The 21,072-nt window shown below is 39.3% G+C and overlaps 1 protein-coding gene across 7 annotated transcripts in view; it reads right to left on the reverse strand.

Annotated features, from left to right (window-relative positions):
• The window catches only part of ntm (neurotrimin), a 337,950-nt gene extending 317,181 nt beyond the window's left edge, over positions 1-20,769 (reverse strand). For 3 of the 7 annotated variants that reach the window (XM_029174747.3, XM_029174744.3, XM_055514685.1), the window contains exon 1: positions 20,518-20,767. In XM_029174747.3, the coding sequence (XP_029030580.1) occupies positions 20,518-20,584 (67 nt within the window). In that variant the 5' untranslated portion in view covers positions 20,585-20,767. Of the gene's footprint in view, positions 1-20,517 lie in introns of all 7 variants that reach the window. The other 4 variants (XM_055514684.1, XM_029174745.3, XM_029174749.3 and 1 more) reach the window with 4 other exon arrangements.
• Between the last annotated feature and the right edge of the window lie 303 nt (positions 20,770-21,072).

Below are 21,072 nucleotides of genomic sequence, written 5' to 3' on the forward strand. Positions count from 1 at the left end.
GGGCCACACTGCAGTGCAGGCAAATTACCCCACATGGAGGAGGACAGCAGCCTCCATCTGGCAGCACAGTCTATGTAATTAGTTGACCCACCTGGTGTTAAGCTATGGTTCATGTCATCCTTTGTTGGTGTGTACCCCGTCGTAAGCCTGAAAGCTACGCTAGTGTTACATTTGAAAGAGAGTCTTTGATGCAGTGAAGTTTTTGGTTTCTTTGGATGTCTTGTTCGCTGTCAAGGTTTGTGAGTGTCTTGTTTCCATGTTTAGTTTTTTTGCCCGTTGTAACGAAGCGTTTTTCGTTAGCCTGTGTTAGACAGTGCAGTGGTTTTGTTCCTAGTCGTCTCCAGTGATTGTTTTGTGTTTCATATTGGAATTTTGTCCGTAGTGTTACGGAGCATTTTACATTTATATGAGTGATAGTGTTTACCTGCATAGCAGGTCACGTTTTTGTGTTTGAACTTAATCTTGCTGTGCAGTGAGTTTGCGTTTGTGTTTAATAAATCAGTTGTGTTAAATTTTAGATTCTCTGTGTGGGTCGTGCATTTGGTGTCTTCCCTCTTCCTGTTTCCCTGCGACTTTGTCAACGGACTGCGGCCAGGTGAGCGTGAACGGTTACTCTGAGTGTTTTATTAGCGCGGCGTGTCCGCCGCGTAGTGCTGGATGCACGTTGGCTGCGGTGCCAAACTCCTCCGCTCAGTGAGTGCGTTTCTCCTCCCGGGTCCGTGAGAGCCGTACAGTCGTAGCATTTAAAAGGTGTCAGCCTTTACGGCAATCAGCTTTCATTTGCAGCGCGGTATCACCTGTTTTTTAGCACGTTGGAGCTGTGTTACGTCTTTTTGGCCTATAGGAGGCGATCAGCTCCCACACTTGCCTTTATGATGCTGACCTATACTCATGTTATGTAGACCCATGTAGAGTTACGTATCAACGCCTCCGTGGTGTAATGGTTTATGTATTGTTGATGTGTCAATTTTTTGTCCCGGGTTCAAATCTCGGTGGAAGCAGAAGTTGTAATTACTGAACATTTTTATATTTTGGCATGTAAGAAAATAACAAATGATTAATAGGGCTGGCTGCCTGTATTATTTAGCAGAGCTACAGCCATGTTCCCAAGAGGTTCACCAGCCGCTTTCGGCAGTGAGACATGTGTACTGTGAACTGTGTAAAACCATCAGCAGCTTCGGCAATTGACAACAAACACTAGCGCACTAGCGAGCAAAGACGCATAATAATCTATAATATTTAAAAATGAACTACTCTACATTTAATGATACAATACCATGACATCGTTTTTTGTGCTTAATGTGCAGACACAGATAGAAATGAACAGTTGGACCTCCCATCTTTGCGCCACCTGGTGGTTAAAACAAGACTAGCACCCTGATTTTTTTCAGCTTGCTGCAGGATTAAAAATCCTTAGTTGGGGACGCACCCGTGGCACGCTGGCAACGCGAACGTACTGCAGTAAAAAAAGGTGGTTGCTTTGAAGTGCTACGACTGTAGCTTCCCTGGCTCGGAGCGCGTGCTGTCGTTCCGAGTTAGTAACAGAATCTACCGCTGCTGAATTCTCTTGAATGACGTTTGTTTTAGCTTGCTTTGTGAAGTTTAGTAAAGTTATGAGCCGGCCGCGTATCCTCACAGACTGTTGGACGGGACAACCATCTTGATTTTCCAGCCACCAACAGCAGATGAAGAAAACAAGGATTGTGGCTAATTAAAGAATCAGTTTTTTTCTAACAACTATCTGCTTTGGTCCAAAATAAAAGCCTGCTAAACAACTTAGACATGATGTCTTTATTCAAACATACTAAAAATAAACACTCAAAATAAACTTTTGTTCCACGCTAAAGCAAAGCCCGAACAATTGTCTCCAATAAACCAGAGTACCACAGGATCAGATAGGGCCAATTGCTCGGGAGGTTCATCAGAGCAGTCTGTTTGTTGTAGGATTTGGCCATTTTCTGTTTTCTTTAGACACAGAGCATCATGTTAAACATTTTTGCACATTTCGACTAATATGTCCAATTTGTAAACACAACTTGCATTTGAAGTGTGCCTTTAAATACAAAAATCTGTGCCACTAAATATTTTTAAACATCATGTTGATTGGACTGGCTAGCAAAACCATAAATGATCATTTATATAAACACTACAAACATTAAGCATTAAAAGTTTAAAGAGTACAGATGATTATAACGTTTTAAATAAAATTTAAAGCATAGATTTTTGATTGTTTTGTTTTAGTTCTGAGACTGTATTAGTGCTATTCTGTTGCTGACATACAAAGTGCAAGTATGTGTTTCATTGTCAGCAATATGAGCATTTACATTAAAACCATGCCAAGAGCAGCGCTGTTAGAGCTCACTTGACTCACATTGTGTACATACATGCTTAGCAAAATCAGTACCTCAGTAGAGGTATTATCTGCATTTACGTTAACAACAAACCTAATGAATGAACAGTACTTATTCCTCTACAACATGCTTGGGGGAATATCCACTGTGTACTAGAGCTATTACCGGAGGAACACAAAATTAAATTTTGTGGTCAAGCAACCAAGATAGGATTTAATTCATCCCACAATTAGTGTTGTAATGTAGTAAATTTTTAAATTCAAAAGATAAGGAGTACCTGTATAATATCTAAAAAGTGATACACTTGACATTTGTATGTAATTTTGTGAGTAATTGTGTAATAATTTGAGTTTTATACAGTAGATACAAATAACAAGTAATACAAACTAATTTAATGCATTGTGTTGATAAGACCAGAGAGCAAAGATCTGGCAGCCCTTGTGGTCTGTTAAGGATTTAATCACAAACAATAAGACTGTACTTTGGACCCTACTGCATACACCTGCGTCTTAGACGACCATGTAGTTCATGGTGAACATTTACTCTGTTATACTGTTATTCATGTCACCACTTACAATTATTCTCCATTTTCAATTAGTGCAATACTATTCACTGCAATGTCAGCAATATTTTAATAATATATATTTATATAAATCATACAATAAGTATCTCGTACACTGTACATTACTGTGTGTTGTCAGGCACCTTCAAAGTCAAATATTTACAGTGCATTTAGTTCCCCCGCTGCACAGCTCTACACAGAAAACACACAAAAAGCACAGAAGAGAATACAGCTGATGGAGCTTGCCGCCACTCACCAATGTCATCATAAAAGAAATACAGCTGTGTATGCATTTTGACTCAAGATATACAGCCATCTTACTGGACAACAATATGGCAGCCATACACGTTAACAAAAGACTTCATAATTGCTGCCATCATCATGGGGTGAAATGTGCTAAATTCTTGGGCATGCAGATGATTAGCTGCAACCCAATCAGAGGGTTTGAAATAAACTGCCATGCATGTTTGCAGGTTGTTCTAATTGTATGTCCGTGTCTGGCAGCTGATTATGATGTCTATTCATCATGCTGAAAGTTTAGCTGCCTTGCACAACTATATCTAAAAACTGTGTTTGAGAAAATGATGGACCCAGCCTGGATTTTCAGCTTAAGTGTGCTGTTCATCAACGTCGATTAAGGACATCCTGATGGCAATAACCTTTCCAAAGTTGGTGAACATTTTATCTACTGGATCACAACTTTAACAGACAAGGACGTCTTCAGCAAGATCATACTGTGCTGCGCTTTATGACTTATGATATCTGAAAAACCAATCTTTGGGGAGGACACCTGAGTGATAGAGATATCTTGGCAGCTCTTTCGCTAACAGGCCATATTGACCTTTCAGTAATGGTTGCTGCTCGCTTAGCAGAAAACAGATGCCCTTCAAAAGCAGTACAGAAGTTCCTGATTATCCTGTCTCGTGACCTGGAGAGACACTTTACTGTCTTGCCGAAGACATTGCAGTGTTTTTTAGTGATTTACGGTAAGTTAGTCTGTTAATCTGTTTTTTAGCTGCTAAAAACAGATCATGGTTATTCTTTTATTATTCATTCATTCTTTGAGCCAAGCAGATGTATTTTTGCTTCTGCTTTGTTTTAAGAAGGGAGTAACATGATATTAAAACTATTTCATTTATATCTGCATGCTAATACAGTAATACTACAGTATCTTTACATATACAAAACATTTGACATCCATCCCTTTTCTACTGCATGCTTGAGCTGAAAACAGCTGTAAAACATAGATGAATGTATCTGAAGAGAATTAGGAATTGTTTAAACAGGGCTGAATATTTGCAGAAGAAGCTGAAGTACTTGAATTTCAAATGAAGTAAACTTGAAAAAGATTTGCTGAAATTAAAGAACTGTGTGTAAAGGTTTGTTTAATTTGTTGAAATATAGCCAAATGTATCAAAATGGCTAAATATTGTAATTAAATAGGTTTGATTTCAAGAGATAAATGAGTAGCTCAACGTTTTGGAAATATTTAATACAGCTGAAATTTGCTGCAGAACAAGTAGTTGAATTTAAATTGAGTAAAGTTGAACCTTTGAAGGAAGTGTGTGCAGGTAATTGCTGAACAGTAAAATTGTTTCATTAACTAGTCATAATTAACGAGTAAAATGCAGAAAAGTGGTATTTAGGCTAAAGAGTTAGATTGGTGCTTTTATTTGGAAAGGAATTTGAGAAAGTGTGTGTTCTAAATTGCTAAACTGGAAAAAGCGGTCATTTAAGTAGAAAAGCAGAAATCAAAAAGGTTTAGAGCTTAGTTAGTAGCACTTAACGTTTAGTCCTCTGATGATTATGATTAACAGGAAGCTTGTGTGGGTAATTGTTGAATTGTAAAATTGTCTCATTAACTAGTCATAAACAGTAACAGTGGGTAAAACCACCGTTCTTGTGTTTGTAGTGTTATAATTAAAGTTAGGATTCAAAAGATGTTATAACTTTGGTGAAATTAATTTAGCATCTTGTTAATTTATGGTTGTAATGTGTCCTCAGGTGAGTGTGTGGCAGTGACCATCAACGAGCAATGATTTGTTTGGTGTGTGAAAAATAAATTTGGGATTTGCTTTCTACTAAAGGGAATAATCTTAAATTCTGCGGTTGAACAAGACAAACACCTATAGTTAAGCATAGCTTAACTCTTGTTCCAATCAGTCTAGGACTGTTTCAGTCCTGGATGTTGCCGCAATGTGAATAATTTAACACAATCATGCATTGGTCATCTATACCTGTCCTGCTGCAGAAACAAATCTCCAACATAACCAAGTTTACCACCTACCCAGGACATTGTCTGTTTACCCTACTTCTATCAAGCATTTAATATGCAAGGCCCTGCAAAAGCTTCTGTCCTTAAAACCCTAGACTTCTTAATTCCCTCAGTAACCAATACAAGATAACAGTTTGTTCTAGCTTTGGAGTAGTGGTGCATTTTTTGGTTGACAATAAAGTTGAATGTAACTATTACATATTCCACTGAACTCTTTTTTATGAGGGTATAACACTTATTGATAGTACTTGATAGTACTTAAATGATAGTATCACAATTACATGTTTTTCAAGCATGTGTAAATATGAATAAAAAATTCAATTGTTTAAAAAGATTCTTAATGAGTATTGCACACACAAAATAACACATTTCTACTCAAATGGTAAAGGAGTTATTCTACAGGTGGTCTACATCCAACATACAGTAAGTGTTTTATCCATCAGGAAACGCTGCTTTGATCTACAACCCACGCATGAAAAGATGGCAATTTAGATTCTTCACCCCAGGAATCCCCAGCACCAGCTCACTAGCCTCTAGACGAGATACCTGTAACAACTTCAGATACAGAGCCATATTACTGTCAGATTTATCAAGAATGATCAAAAAACATCACTCTAAAAAAACATAACTAAAACCAGTAAAAATACGTTAGGTAAGTATATAATTTGAACCAATGCTTTTTGTTCCCAGGTAGGTCATGCAGTGATTGCTCTGAATATTAATGCACATTTTTTAATAAAATGATGTCAGAGCAGCAGCACAAGCAAGACAAAAACAATGTAAAATGAGTAAAATAAGTGTTAGCGTTAGCAACTGTTAGTTGCTTTACAAATTACGTAAATTAAATAAATTGACATTGTCATTACCAATGACACATCTTGCATCAGCCGAAATGTGGGGACTTCAACAGCACCTCTTCAGCTTCAGGCCATTGCCGTGCCGTGAATCCTGTAGTGGGTCGTCTTCTTCTGTGGAGGATTGCGTTGGATTGCATTCTCAATGTCGCGCTACTGCCACCTATTGTATCCTAAACGTGCAGTGGCTCGTATCCATGAAGCCAACTTAAACAAAAAACAACAAAAAGGTATGCACTTCTGCACAGAGGTGTGGCAAGTAGCTTCGCTTGCGACAAGCCCATAAAACAGAGCTTTTACTGATAGGGAGTGTAAACCACACAAAAGGGAAAGGGTTTTATGGAATGAAAATTTACAGAGACCTTACTGAGAAATTGAAGTCCAATATTCTTCAGAGTAAAAAGCTGTATGATCATGGACCTTTAAGAGTCCCTAGTGCATTACTTTGTTACACAACACATGTATGCCACCGTCACACCACACACCATCAAATGCTTCTTCTCTTTACACAGGGTCACACTACTATAAAGGAGTGTGAGCTCAGCTTGTTGCAGGGGCCAATAACCAATTTATAAAATAAATCAAATACAGTCTTAGAAAAATATAGGGCTTTACAATCTACGATATCTTAGAGCCAATAAACGATAATTTTGACACTGCGTGTCAATCAAAACAAAATCAAAACATGATGAACAGCAACCAATCACATCAGCACCGCTGGTGATTGGTTTGATAATCTACTCATGCCCAGTTGCACCGTTCATCCAGCATCATGACAAGAGCGAAAATGAGCAAACGTGAGTTCAGAACCAAAGCAAATTAGTGAAAGAAAAGACTCCGGTGGTGTAGACACTGGTGAATAAATAAAGCAGCTTTATTTGCCTGTCTGTGAGTTAGACGCTATCTTTCAGGGAGGGATTCAACCTGTTGAATGGGGCTGAATCCTTTTTCTGTTGCTGTTGTTTTTGAGTTGTGTCAGACATTACAGTGTTAAAAAAAACATGTAAAAGAAAATGGTAAATATTCATTATCCGGTGGCATTCTGTGGAGCACCTAATACTGATCAGCCTCTGGCTGAAGGTGATCCTCTGTCCAGCCACACACTGTGTAGGGGGTGGGAGGTGTTGTCTAGGATAGAGAGGAGTTGGACCAGCATCCTCCTCTCAGCTACAGCATGTAGGGGATCCAGCTCCACCCCCAGAACAGAACCAGCCCTCCTGATCACTTTGTCCAGTCTGTTACTGTCTGCTACATTCATGTTGCTGCCCCAGCAGACCACATCATAACACAAAACTGGCCACCACAGACTCAGAACATCCTCAGCATGGAGCTGCACACGTTAAAGGACCTGAGCCTCCTCAGGAAGTACATTCTGCTTTGGGCCTTCTTGTACACAGGTGAAGAGTTTTTTTTCCAGTCCAGTTTATTGTCCAAGTACACTCCCAGGTATTTGTACTCAGTCACAACCTCCTTCTCTTAATTTTTAATAGTCAGAGGGGTGACGGCACTCACAAATTTCCTAAAATCAACCACCAGCTCCTTAGTTTTACTGATGTTCAGTTGGAGGTGGTTCTGTCCACACCAGTCCACAAAGCTGTCCACCACACCCTGATACTCTGATGACTCTGTGACATCACCACCCTGGATACGTCCTACAATAGCAGAGAGCTTCTGGAGATGACAGGAATCTCAGTTGTACCTGAAGTCAGAGGTGCACAGGGTAAAGAGGAAGGGAGACAGGACTGTCCCCTGTGGAGCTCCTGTGCTGCAGACGGTGTAAGACAGACAGTTTTGCAGGCAGACGTACTGGGGGCGGTTGGTGAGGAAGTCCATGATCCATGAGATCCACCTGCATGTACTTCAGTTTCTATCACAGCAGCGCAGGCTGGATGGTGTTAAATGGACTGGAGAAATCAAAGAACACAATCCTCACTAAGACGCCAGGCTTGTCCAGGTAGTTGTAGGTGTGATGGAGCAGATGTATGATGGCGTCATCCACTAGTTTGGGTTGATATGCAAACTGGAGGGGGTCGACTGAGGGTTTGACTAGAGAACGCAGGGACTCCAGGATCAGCCTCTCAAAAGCCTTCATGATGTGAGAGGTCAGAGCCACGGGTCTGTAGTTGTTGAAGACTCTGGGACGTGGAGTCTTATTCACTGGCACGATGCATGACTTTTTCCACCAAAGAGGAACACTCTCCAGCTGCAGGCTAAGGCTGAAGATGTGTTGAAGGACACCACAACGCTGGGGAGCACAGACTTTCAGCACCCTTGGGCTGATTCCATCACATCCTGCAGTCTTTGTTGAATGAAGCTTGTTTAGCTCCTTTCTCACCTGATCAACTGTGATTGTGAGGTGGGGGTGGATGAGGCCTGTGGGTGATGTGAAGGAGGGCCTATCGTGGGCAGAGGGGGGTTTAGAGGCCCAACCTGGAATCTGTTAAAGAAGTTATTAAGTTCATTGGCCCTGTCCACAGACCCCTCAGTCACTGGCTGCTGCACTTGTAGTCGGTGATGGTCCTCATGCACACTTCCCTGGTGTTGTTGTTCTAAAGTCTGTGGTTCAGTTTCCTCCTGTAAGTCTCCGTCCCCTCCCTGATTTTGACTGACAGCTCTCTCTGGACACTCCTAGCTGCCTCCCTGTCCCCGGACGCTTTCTTCTTTTCATTCAGGGTGGCTTTGATGTCACGACTGACCCATGGTTTGTTGTTAGTAAAGCAGTGAAAGGTTTTGTCAGGTACATAGGTGTCCACGCAGAAATTAATATAATCTGTGATGCAGTCTGTCAGTCCATCAATGTCCTCACCATGAGGTTCACAGAGAGCCTCCCAGTCAGTGTTTTCAAAGTAGCTCTGCAGAGCAAAGCGGTCTTCATCTGTCCACCTTTTAACAGTTTTAATGGTAGCAGGCAGCCTTCAACCGGAGGCGTGTATTGAGGCAGGAGATGAATCAAATTGTAATCCGACTTTCCCAGAGGGGGGAGGGCAGTGGAAGAGTAGGCATCCTTAACATTAGCATACATCAGATCCAGCTCACAAACTGGGTGAATGTAGGAAGTGACTTGTCGAAGCTGGTGTGATTAAAGTCACCTGAGATCATAAGGAAAGCGCCAGGATGTCTGGACTGCAGGTTGGAGACGGCCGTCTGTATGACGCCACACGCCGCGGCAGCGTTCACCAAGGGAGGGCCGTAAACAGCGATGAAGATAACGTGTGGAAACTTTTTGGGTAAATAATATGGACGGAGGCCCACAGCCAGCAGTTTGATGTCAGGGCTACAGATCCGCTCTTTGACCGTCACATGTCCAGGATAGCACCACTTATTGTTAATAAAAACCAGAACCACATAAGAACCACTGCCCTAGAGTCTATGGGTCTCAAACCTATTCCATCAAGGGCCACTGTCCCTGCTGGTTTTCAAACTCTCTGCCCCAACTCCTGCTAATCACCTTGACCAGGTGTGTTCAGTCAATGACAAGCTTGGAAAGCCAACTAACACACCTGATCAAGGTAATCAGCAGAAAGAGCTGGAAAACCAGCAGGGACAGCGGCCCTCAATGGAACCGGTTTGAGACCCATGTCATATCGCACTTGATGTCGTGTCTTGACATGCGATAACAACTGATTCAAAAGATCAACACAGACACACTCATCATTAATACACACAGTCAAAACACAAATGCCTTCTTTAAACAATGCAATGTGGGTAATGCATCATTATCCTTCATGCAGTAGCTCCTCCTTTCACATCACTGCTGTGCTGAGATCAGTAGCACTTCAGCACTCTGAACCTCCTTTTCAGTGCTTCCGCTCATGAATCTCGGTGAGCATAAGTTTTCAGATCGTGTACATACTGTAAATTTGTACAATGGTGCAACATAAAGCCATCATGCAGTTCTAGGTAGGTAGATTAGCTTCAAAGAATGCAACTTCTTTTTTGAAGTGCACCACTGACACACGCTACGAATCATCAGTCATGGTGTTCCTGTTCGCACAGCTATAGCTTCAGCAATAGCATCATCTAAGAAAAAAAACTGCAGCAGATAACATGCTGTGTTCTCCACTTCCATGTAAAAGCCACTGTGGTTTTGAATTCTCTTATCATTAGCTTTCTCCATCACGAGCCTGCTTCAAACAACTCTCTGGAGGTCATATCTTGTCTTTTTGCTTCCTCCCTCCTGTCACTGACAATTGAAAAATGCAATGAAAGACACACTAGTGATTGACAGGCCATTTAGTATTTGGGCAGATAAGTGCCTGAATGTTGAGTGTTCTTCCTGCTGTTCTTGGTGTTGCTTGTCCTAGTTATTTCTTTAACTGTTGACATTGTGGAAATTATTGGTTGCTGCCCAGGCTCCTCAGTTGTCCAGGTCACAGCAGAATGCATCTCATCTACTGAGAGCTGTCTCTCAGTGGATGGTACATTAAGATTTATTCCACACCCCACTCTCAACAAAAACTTAAGATCACTAGCACTGTAGTTCTGTACTTGTATGCACTAGATTGAGAAATGACGCATTTCACTGACACTCAAAGACTATAGCTCTACTTTAGGCTTTTCTGTGACCAGAATCTTGACATTCCAAAGTACAGGCAAGAAGCAAGCAGAGTTGTAAGTTTGTTGTCCCTGACATAATTAGAGCAGAACAGTTAAGATCAAAAAGTGTCGGGTGAAGCTAGAGATTCATTGCTTTGTGTTTTCATCATCATCACCATATATATCATAAATTATGCAACTGCATCACTGATATATTTGTCCTACAAGAATCTTTTATATTACATGAAATTCAGTTCTGAGTTCAGTCTCAGAGGGAACATTGTGAATTAAGCTTATATTTTTTAATAAACGCAATTTTGGTTGGTTTGGTTAGTTTATAGCACAAGCCTAAACAGTCTTCTTGGTGGAAATATAATTTTTGGTGTACATTTGACATTTTAGTAAGATTTCTAACAAATTTAAAATCAAAGTAAAAAGAAAACTGTTCTAAAACCTATTGTGAATAGTTTTAGTAACCATAATGTTGCTGTAGTCAAACATTATAAAAATGTAAAGCAGAACATATCATAGGTATCACTCTGACGAGGCCTTGCCATGGCATGATAATTATATAAAATAGATTAAGATTTTGGTTTATGAAAATAATAAAAGAATAGTAGATGCATTACTGGAAGTCTTAAACTGTAATAAAATGAACATCAATAAACAAATGATATTCAGATTTCTAACAAATCATTAATTTAATAATAAATAATAATAACATCATGGTTGCAGTGAGATGCAATAGGAAATTCAATATCAGGTAAAGTTACTTTATATTTAATCGTGGATGTCAGTACCTTGTTGTAGAATTGTTTATTTTAACTGGACAACTGGGGAACTAAAGGATAAAAACCTGCTTTTTCTGATGAATTTTCCTTCTTTCCCGCCATACATGGATTCCACAAAGCCTTCTTATACTACACAAAAAGAGCTTCACCTCACAAGCCGCACACCAACCACCCCTTACTGTACAGTACATGGCCTTGTTGAGGCCCACTGGCAAATAAGCCCCCCCCTCCCCTATTATTTACAGCTCAGTTGCAAGTTGGGCTTTTGGGCATAAAACAAAAAAACCCTGGGTGAAAGAAACTCCTTAATTACACCCATTGGATTTACACATTGTCAACATATACATACTGTACAGGTGTTGACAACCTTACAATTAAAAAAATAAAACAAAAATATACATTTATGGCTCTGTATGTCTTTCCAAACATATTAACCAAAATGGGACTGGTACTGGGTACAGTATGTCCTCATATTAATTTAAAGAAGAATAAATAAATGATTTTGTTCATTAACAAAATATAAAATCAACAAACATGCACCTCAGACACAGAACTTCATTTTTTTCTGGTTTATGAATAATTTTTTTTGGTACAAATCATCAGTAAACATTGTTTCTGTGTTACAATGGCAGGTTTATTTTGGTGCATTACTGGTCAATTGTAAAGGCTAGCTAATTATTTGAAACCCTATTTTGCAGTTCGATTTGCACAACTGTGGCTCAGCAATGAAACTGGTGTAGCATCTGGAGCTTCAGTATTTGTAATGTTGATTACAAACAGAAAATAATCAGAATGGAATAAAAAGAAGAGTACTAAAAGAGATGCTGGCCAGACAGGGCGTCAACAGGCACCTTTATTAAGCAATGCCTGAAAAAGACCAATTTCAATGTCATTAGTAAAGAGGAAACTCTAAGCTGCTTTGTCAAAATCTGCAGCCAAGGCTAGACAAAATTTTAAGTTTTTGTCAAACGTTTGACAATGATTATTACTATTTCAGTTTATAACCAGAATTAATACGCACAACTACACAAAACAAAGAGGGCATGCTCTTGCAAGCTTTGAAAAAGATTAGTGAAGTTCCCATGTGTTATCTTTAAACTAATAAAGGGTGCACAGCCATAGAAAACGAGACAAAGCAGATGTTGAGAGACCTCTATAGGCATTTTTTTTCAAAACTACTTTGAGAATGATTTTTAACAGACTTGAGCTGCAACCTACTGGGGAGAATACAAATGGCTTGATGACATTAAATTCATTTCTGCCCGGTTATCCGCAACAGATAATTGCAGTTGTGTGTCAGTTGTGTTTCTCATCACAGCAAAATTAAATGTCATATTTGAACCTGTCTAGGTCAGAGTTATCAACAAATTTAAAACATGTTCAAAGTAAAAACAAACTGTTCTAAAACCTATTGTGAATAGTTTTAGTAACCATAATGTTGCTGTAGTCAAACATTATAAAAATTTAATTTAATTTAAAATAAAATAAAATAAGATTTGGGTTTATGAAAATAATAAAAGAATAGCAGATGCATTACTGGAAGTCTTCAACTGTAATAAAATGAACATCAATAAACAAATGATTCATGTTTGCTTACCATTTCAATCATTTTAAAGGGTCTTATCCTTCCCTAATCATTCTCTGGAGGTCATGGCTGTTACTGTTAATAGTTTCTGGTGTTTTAGAGATTTGTGTTTTTTTTGACTGAAAATGTGGCTTTTTCAAAGTAAAACTTGCATTTGTTTGATTTGTCACAAATTCGAAGATATAATTTGATTGAAATTTATTTTAATCTAGAAACCAAAACAATCATCTTTTTCAACTTTTAATATTGCATGAGAAATCAGAACCGCTTTCAAAGAACAAATTTCTTCTCTAAAAATTCTTCTCTAAAATTCACAAACCAATATTTAGATCTCCTCCCTTTTGACACATGAATTTAACCCATGGGTCAATTGTGCTAAAAAGAGAAGTCAGATGTCAGCATGTGCACCTGGATTAACCCAGGTTGACCCTTCATCAAATCCTGATTTCACAAAGATAGAAAACAAAAATATGGATTGAAAATGCAAATGTTTTTTGCTTTCCACCACACCAAACATCTGGGCGGAAAAAAGATGTGCTGCATCCACGACACATCGTGCTGATAACTTAAAACAGGTGGAACTGGTCAAGAGTCTGGGCAAAGAGTTGAAGAGAATAAACTACGGCATCAACAGCTTCCCTTTGAGATCCTGTGTCACGATCTGGGGTTTTTGTTTGTTTGTTTTGTTTTTGTTTCGTTTCTGGAATAAACCCATCTTTTCATCACCCGTATCGTGTCTTGGCGCTGTGCATTTGGGTCCTTTATATGCCGTCCGTGACATCCTGGACTAATGCTGCCTTCTGCATGCTGCCAGATTCATCAAGGACTGTCATTACTGCAGATAAACACTACATAGACAAACAGCATTACCGTTAAACTATACCTAAAAATAAGACTGCAAATAAATGATCATTATCGCCGAGCAATAGTACCACCAGTTACTAGTGAGTAGAGCTACATGCTTAATGTACATGCTTAAAAGCATTTGCTTTGCCTGAAGGAACATTTCGACTAACATCACAACTGACAGCTTGGAACAAAAAGTTGTTTACATTTTCAAGTCTCAACTTCATGATTTAGACAAAATTTGGAAGTTGGCAAATATAGCACCACCCACCCCCACGGTCACTCACTCACATACTCTGAATTTAACAGCAATGCATTAGATCTACTTCTGACACGAGTAGGATGCAGCCAAACACTATATTATACCATTTTACAAGAAGTGACCTGGCATGACTGTGTGCCCTAAATTGATGAAATATATATATATATATATATATATATATATCTATTATATATATATCTATATATATATCTCTATATCTCTCTATCTCTCTCTTCTCTCTCTCTCTATCTCTCTCTCTCTCTCTCTCTATCCTCTCCACTTTACCCGATGCCCCCCGTGCCTTTTCTCCCGCGTCCAATGCGATTAACCTTTGCTGCTCTGAAAGTTGTATGCAGAGCATAACCATTACCTTACAAAATTTTTCATATATAGCTAAATAGACAAGTCTCTATAGATAATAGATAAGTCTCTCCACAACATGGAAGCTCATGTCAGGCATCATCCTAGCTAAGATAAGTGGGCACATAGGTCAATACATGAGCGAAGCACACAAGGTAAGGATACCAGAGGAGCCAAACACCAACTCCTGGTAGACAGAACAGTTGCCCAAGACTGCAGAGTGTGACACACCAACCTGTGCACAGTCTGGATAGACTACAAGAAAGCCTATGACTCAATGCCACACACATGGATCACAGAGTTCTATTGATGTTGTACAGCTCCAAGCATTCAAAGGTCCTTCATTGCAAACTCAATGAGGTTGTGGAGAACCACCCTTGAAGCCAATGGGAAGCCACTTGCCCAAGTATCCATCAAATGTGGCATATACCAAGGAGATGCACTGTCCCCACTGCTGTTCTGCATAGGTCTGTACCCCCTCAGCCAAATAATAAACAAGACTGGCTACGGAACGGGGCCACCATAAGTCACCTCTTCTACATGGATGACATCAAGCTGTACGCTAAGAATGAGCGAGACATCGACTCACTGATCCACACCACCAGGATCTACAGCTCGGACATCGGGATGTCATTCGGACTCGAGAAATGTGGGAGGATGGTGACAAAGAGAGGCAAGGTAATCCACACAGAAGGGGTCTCACTCCCAGAAGGAACAATAGCAGACATTGAGGACAATTACAAGTACCTTGGAATACCACAGGCGAACGGCAACCTTGAACAGGCAACAAGGAATGCAGCAACAGCCAAATACCTCCAACGAGTAAGGCAAGTCCTAAGAAGCCAGCTCAATGGCAAGAACAAATCCCGGGCAATAAACACCTACGCCCTGCCAGTGATCAGATACCCTGCAGGAATAATAAGGTGGCCAAAGGAAGAGATACAGACCACAGATGTTAAGACACAAAAGCTCCTCGCCATGCATGGAGGGTGCAGTTCTCAATTTTTCCCATCAGTAAAAATTTCTCTTTGCTTTAGTTTTTCAAAAGTCAGACAAAAGAAATTTGAAACTTTCAGCCTTTCACGGAACTGCGCTTAACAGCCTCGGGCATCCTGTTCCCAAAAAAAAAAAAACAGTACATATATACAACAATGCATAGAGATGCTTATAAAGAAGCTAACAGTGCAGTGTGAGCTGCTGCATTCCTAGACATTCCTAGACATAACAACCTGATTGGACACATTCAGGTGTCAAAGGGTGTTGTAGTGAGTCCCAGTCACAATAAATGTGACTGGAAAGTTATGTAGACAAAAAAAAAAAAAAAAAAAAAAAAAAAAACTTTCCAGTAAGCTTTACTGAATTTTTTACTTTGTTTTTATAATACTGTCCATGTTCTCAGAATGAGAATACTTCCTTACTTTGCTCAATTGTCAGTTTCATATAGAATGTTTTCACAACTACAAAGACAAGTAGTCCAAGTATCAAATGTACTCAAGTGAAATCTTATAGTGATACAGTGAAGAGGAGCATGGACACCCCCACATGACATAGATAAGACTGACCTACCAGTCCTGGCAGAAATGAAACGCCTCACAAATTTTAACGCAGTAGACACCTGCTGCTCTCTACTGTACAGTAGCTACAGGTGGCCATTGCCATGCACACTTCCAGTCAGTAGCTCAGCCTCCTCGTGATATGAACGACATAAACCTGCACAGTACATGTGCAGGTAGATAAATTATTGGCTACTATCCAAATAAATGTAATCACCGAGCAGCTGAACAGGCAACATTCTTCAAATAACTACTACCACCAGCACCTCTTGCTGTCTGTCTCCAAGTGTTCCTTTTCCCCTCTTCCCTCACCCGAACAGCTCTGCTCCTTTTATGTGTGAAACGACACTTCCAGACAGGTTTATCAGTGTTGATGGCTTGTCTAAATTACCCTGGAAGTTATTATACAAATAGCTTTTGCAGTAATTTTACCTAATTCAATTTTTTTTCCTTTCTTTCAAAAAATGTCCTACTGGTTTATAGTTAGGAACTAAGCAGATATGAAGAGGGTAACGCTGGTGTCCCCCTTTCTTTTTTACCGATCTCACTATACTGTATCACTGAATATATCAGCTATACCTGGTAACGGGTTTGAAGCCTTACAATCCAGTTTAGGTATCCATTAAATCATCAGGCTGTCAGAGACATTCTGATTTCCAAGTGGCTCCAAGTGGCTTTTGTACAAGAGTACATAGATTAACCACAGGGGATAGTGGCCTCATGGGCTTGGGCCTCTAACTTGAGGCTTTACCACTTTTTACCTGCTCTGGCCTGCTGGAAGACTGACCCAGCCCCTAGGTGTTTTCCCTGTAGTTACTACTACGATGACCCCTGCCCCTGGCTGCTGGGTATCCTATTACCCTCTTTCATACCTAGAAATGGATGGCAGCTATGTCCTACCCGTGGTTTCACTGGCAGCATTCAGATCATGGAATTGTATGTAGGTACAGTATGTTATTACTCCTTCACCTGTAAAATCACAAGGCAACACAACAGGTTTTTTAATGTGGTACTGTGTGCATAAGTAAAAATGAACATCTCCTAAATTCTTGAAATATTTGGACATTACTAAGCGCCATCTACCTGCTCTCCTTGTACACACTGCTATATGGTTTCTGTGTGGACTGCACCAAAAGAAAGTCTTTTTCACAACCACTGGTTTTACTCTTTTTTCAGATCCTTCCTGAGTACCTTCAGTCCTGCCATAGGAACAGATTAACATGATTTGAGTATCTATAACACAATCATCATGTACCACAGATCCTTTATTGCTGCCCCCATCCACCATTGCTGTCTCAGTTAGTCATCAATTAACGGCTAGTGCCTCAAATTGTGACCAACCATTATTCTTGTCTTTGACTAAAACCAGAAAAAAATGGCTTCATGCATGAGCCTGGGCCTGGGAGGGCTTCAGGTCAAATGACACCTCATAAAACCATCTGAAGAGAAGATGGAGATACTCCATGTTTAAGCTAAATAAAGTGTGCTGCTTGACTGTACAGAAGTCAAATTGAATTTCCTCAGTCTCTTATTGCTGTCTGAGACACCACAGTGACATCCATAGGAAATAAAATAAGTGTAATCTTCAAAACACTTTATGCCAATACTGAAGACCAAACATCATTTTTTACAGTTTTAATTATTGATGTGACATAAAAGATAGAATAACTGGAACCAGAATAACATTTGCTAGTTACCCAATGTTTTTTAATAGGAATTATGAATTGACAAACTCTTAACATTCCACTGTAGAGCTGTAAAAGTAGCTGTTTGAGCAGTCAGTAGAAATCTAAATTGAAACTACTTTACTTTGACGCACATTCTTTAAAATTATTTATAGTTTTAGACCATGTGTACAGTACATTAGCAAAACTTGTTTTGTTTTTTTTACTGCTGTAGTAATAGTCAACAGTGGTTTAGTTTTTACATGAGTTTGGATGTTTGAACATGAGGACTCTGGACTGAATTTATTTGTTTACATAATAACTTCCTACCTTATTTATCATTTTAGCAAAACTGATCTATCTTTATCTATTCAGTAACAATGACCCAGTTTCCCCACAGGGCACATTTAACTTTGATTTAATCTAATCGAACACATCTCTGGTTCTGCAAAAGATCTGCTAATATGCAAATAACTTCAAAGTCTGCTTCTTATAAACCTGACAGTGACAGAAAGAGCCACTCAAGCTGTGAGGTTGACAGTATACTGGTGTGCATACTCGACCACATTATAAATAAGAAAGGTCAAGAGGAGTATGTTGCACCTTACATGCATACGCTTCCTGAAAAAGCCAAACTGTCCATCATAACAAGGCATTCAGACATGCTGCAAGCTTCGCTGACTGATTGCTATTATTTATTACTATAATACATAATGTATACAGTAGAATAAAGTGTGTTATATTTTAACTGTCCACTGCTTGGGATAATTTCATCAGCTGATGTACAGGCAGCTACTGTATGTACTCATTGCCTCAATTCTTACTAATTTAGAGATATTATTATTATGATTATTATTATTTTTTATTATTATTATTATAATCATCATAAGAATATTATATCCATTAATACCATTTTTTAGACTACCAATAAAATAAATTTTACTATAAACAATTATTATTGATAATTGTTTAGACCCAAATATGTGATATTTTATTATCAGCATAATTGGTCTCTTATTTCTTATTCTATTCAACTGTCTTTCAGTATATACTATGCAGCTTATGTTGGCAAACCAAATCAAATATGGTAGCATAAACGTGAAACCAGTAGCACAAATAACTTAAGATAAATGTGATTGTAATTTAAAAAAAAAAAGATCATCAATGAGACATGTATGTGACCTTATCTCTTTAAATGAATTTGCTTATGTATGAGGTGAACAATAAATAATTAATTAATTAATTAATTAATTAGGGAAGAGAATTTTTATACCCCTTGACTAAAGCAAAGTGTCATAATTTGATATAATATGATTCTCTTGCAAAAAAAAAAACAGCTCACTGTGACTTGGCCCATTCCATGATCTGATCTTCATGTAACATCCAACCGGTGCGAGAACATTCTTTGCAGCAGGTAATATATCGCATCACTCTTGTAAGACTATTTACAGTCATTTTCTCCAATTGAATACAAAGATCAGAATGATTTGGCCTAAAAGTTCAGACCCCAGGACTTTCTTATTCTCCATCCTTACTCTCCGATTGAATTTAGAGTAGTCTGTCTATTGGTGGTAATAATAACAAAAACTGTTAGCTTTATTTAACTTTATTATGAGTACTTTACCTAATCTTAATTTGGATTTTTGGTTTTAAATTTTTAACAAAAACTATTTAAGGGGTGTCAAGTTGAGGTCATTGAGGGTCACTGTCCTGCTTGTTTTCCAAATCTACCTGCCCCAGCTAATTACCTTGACCAGATATGGAAAAGCCAACTGACACACCTGCTCAGGTAATCAGCAGAGTTGGACAACCAGCAGGAACAGTGGCCCTCACGGAATGGAGTTGGACATTATGCTAATTTCTAAGCTGTTGTAGTTGCAAGAATTTGTTTTTTTCCACACAGTTTTAAACAAAATGCTAAACGTCTTCTCTCTTGGTTAGCATGTGCCTAACCTCAAGTTAAATTTAGAAACTAATTATGAGATACTGAGTAGCCATGCAATCTATAATGCAAATGGTTGTTTAGGTCAAACACAAACCACAAATTTTTGGCTGCTACACGTTTTTGTGTAAAAGTTAGACTGTAAAGTTAGCATTCTTGTAACTCGCTGCTATTAAATTGTTAATTGGTCTGTTCGCTCAATTGTTTTACTTGTGGGGCATTTTCAAAGGAGAATTTAAAAGCAATAATCAAAACTTAACAACACAATAAGTGGTTTGGATTTGATAAGTGAACCTTTTAAGCTTCCCTGTAAAAACTGTATTTGCACGTTGTCAAATGCGCGTCCATATCGAGCTACAATCTGGATTTGTGTCCAGGCGCAAACAAGGTCAAAGTGTCACAGTGCTCTCTTCCAACAGCAAAGCCTCTTGTCTGCCCGGAGAATATATGGCTTAACTTGGATGACCTGCCCACGAAGTCACTGTGGATTAAGAACTAATGCTTAATTAACTTCACGGAGGACCTCCAGTCCAAGAGGTTTAGCATGCGTCAAGATGAATCGCGGAGCTACAAGCGCCAAAAAGTACAATTTGTGCTCCATCTGCAGTGCAGGTGCATTTAAATGACTGAAGCTATAGCGCGCGTTCATAATATGAACTACAAATGTCGTGTATTTGTATTGCGCTAAAAACTGCAAACAACCGGCAGCGCAGAGTTACCTCGTCAGGATTAAAGTTTCACAGAATATAACTGCTGTAAGATCGTAATCAAAGCACACTCGCACACAGCGAAGTCACCGACACCCAGACAGATTCAATGCACTTCGCTAAACGTCGCTTCATTTTAGCTGCAGCTCACGTCAATTGACGAATTCGAAACGCAGTCAAACCCGGGAATAACAAAGATTGCCCCAAGGAAAGAAGACGTATCACCTACCTTGCTCCATCAGCAGGACCGTCATCACAGCCAGCGCAGCCCAGTACAGTGGGTTTCTCATGTTCATGGATCAGTTGTTTCCGCCGTGTGAGGTCGCCCGGGGAATATTAGCCTGGAAATCTCAGAAAATTCCGTAAAGTGCTTCTCTTCAAGTCCCCGCTGCTCCTCTCTGTCTGTAAAGCATCCACTAACGGAGCTCTCTCTCGAGTACTGTAAGGTTATTGGCAGCGCGGCCGGTAGCAAGGTAGCGGCAATGAGAGCCTCCATTTCCGGTTTGGCTTTTCAAACCACTTATACTCTGGGGTGGCAGAGTTTTTATTTTAGCGAACAAAGTAAATCACTTCCTGCCGTGATCCAGTTCTATGTAGCAAGCTTAAAGCCACTATTAGATGCGGGTTATCGCGTCCTGTGCGTCAACATCCGAAAATGCTACAAAATTAATACATATTGGAATTTCATTTATTAGTTTTCTTTGATTTGCCTCAGTCCCGTTCATGAAACAAATTTATTCATTCTAACTTTGCCTATTAATTAATGATGGAAACTAGTATGAGG

This window comes from Betta splendens, chromosome 14, assembly GCF_900634795.4.
Source record: "Betta splendens chromosome 14, fBetSpl5.4, whole genome shotgun sequence".
Classification (NCBI taxonomy): domain Eukaryota; kingdom Metazoa; phylum Chordata; class Actinopteri; order Anabantiformes; family Osphronemidae; genus Betta; species Betta splendens.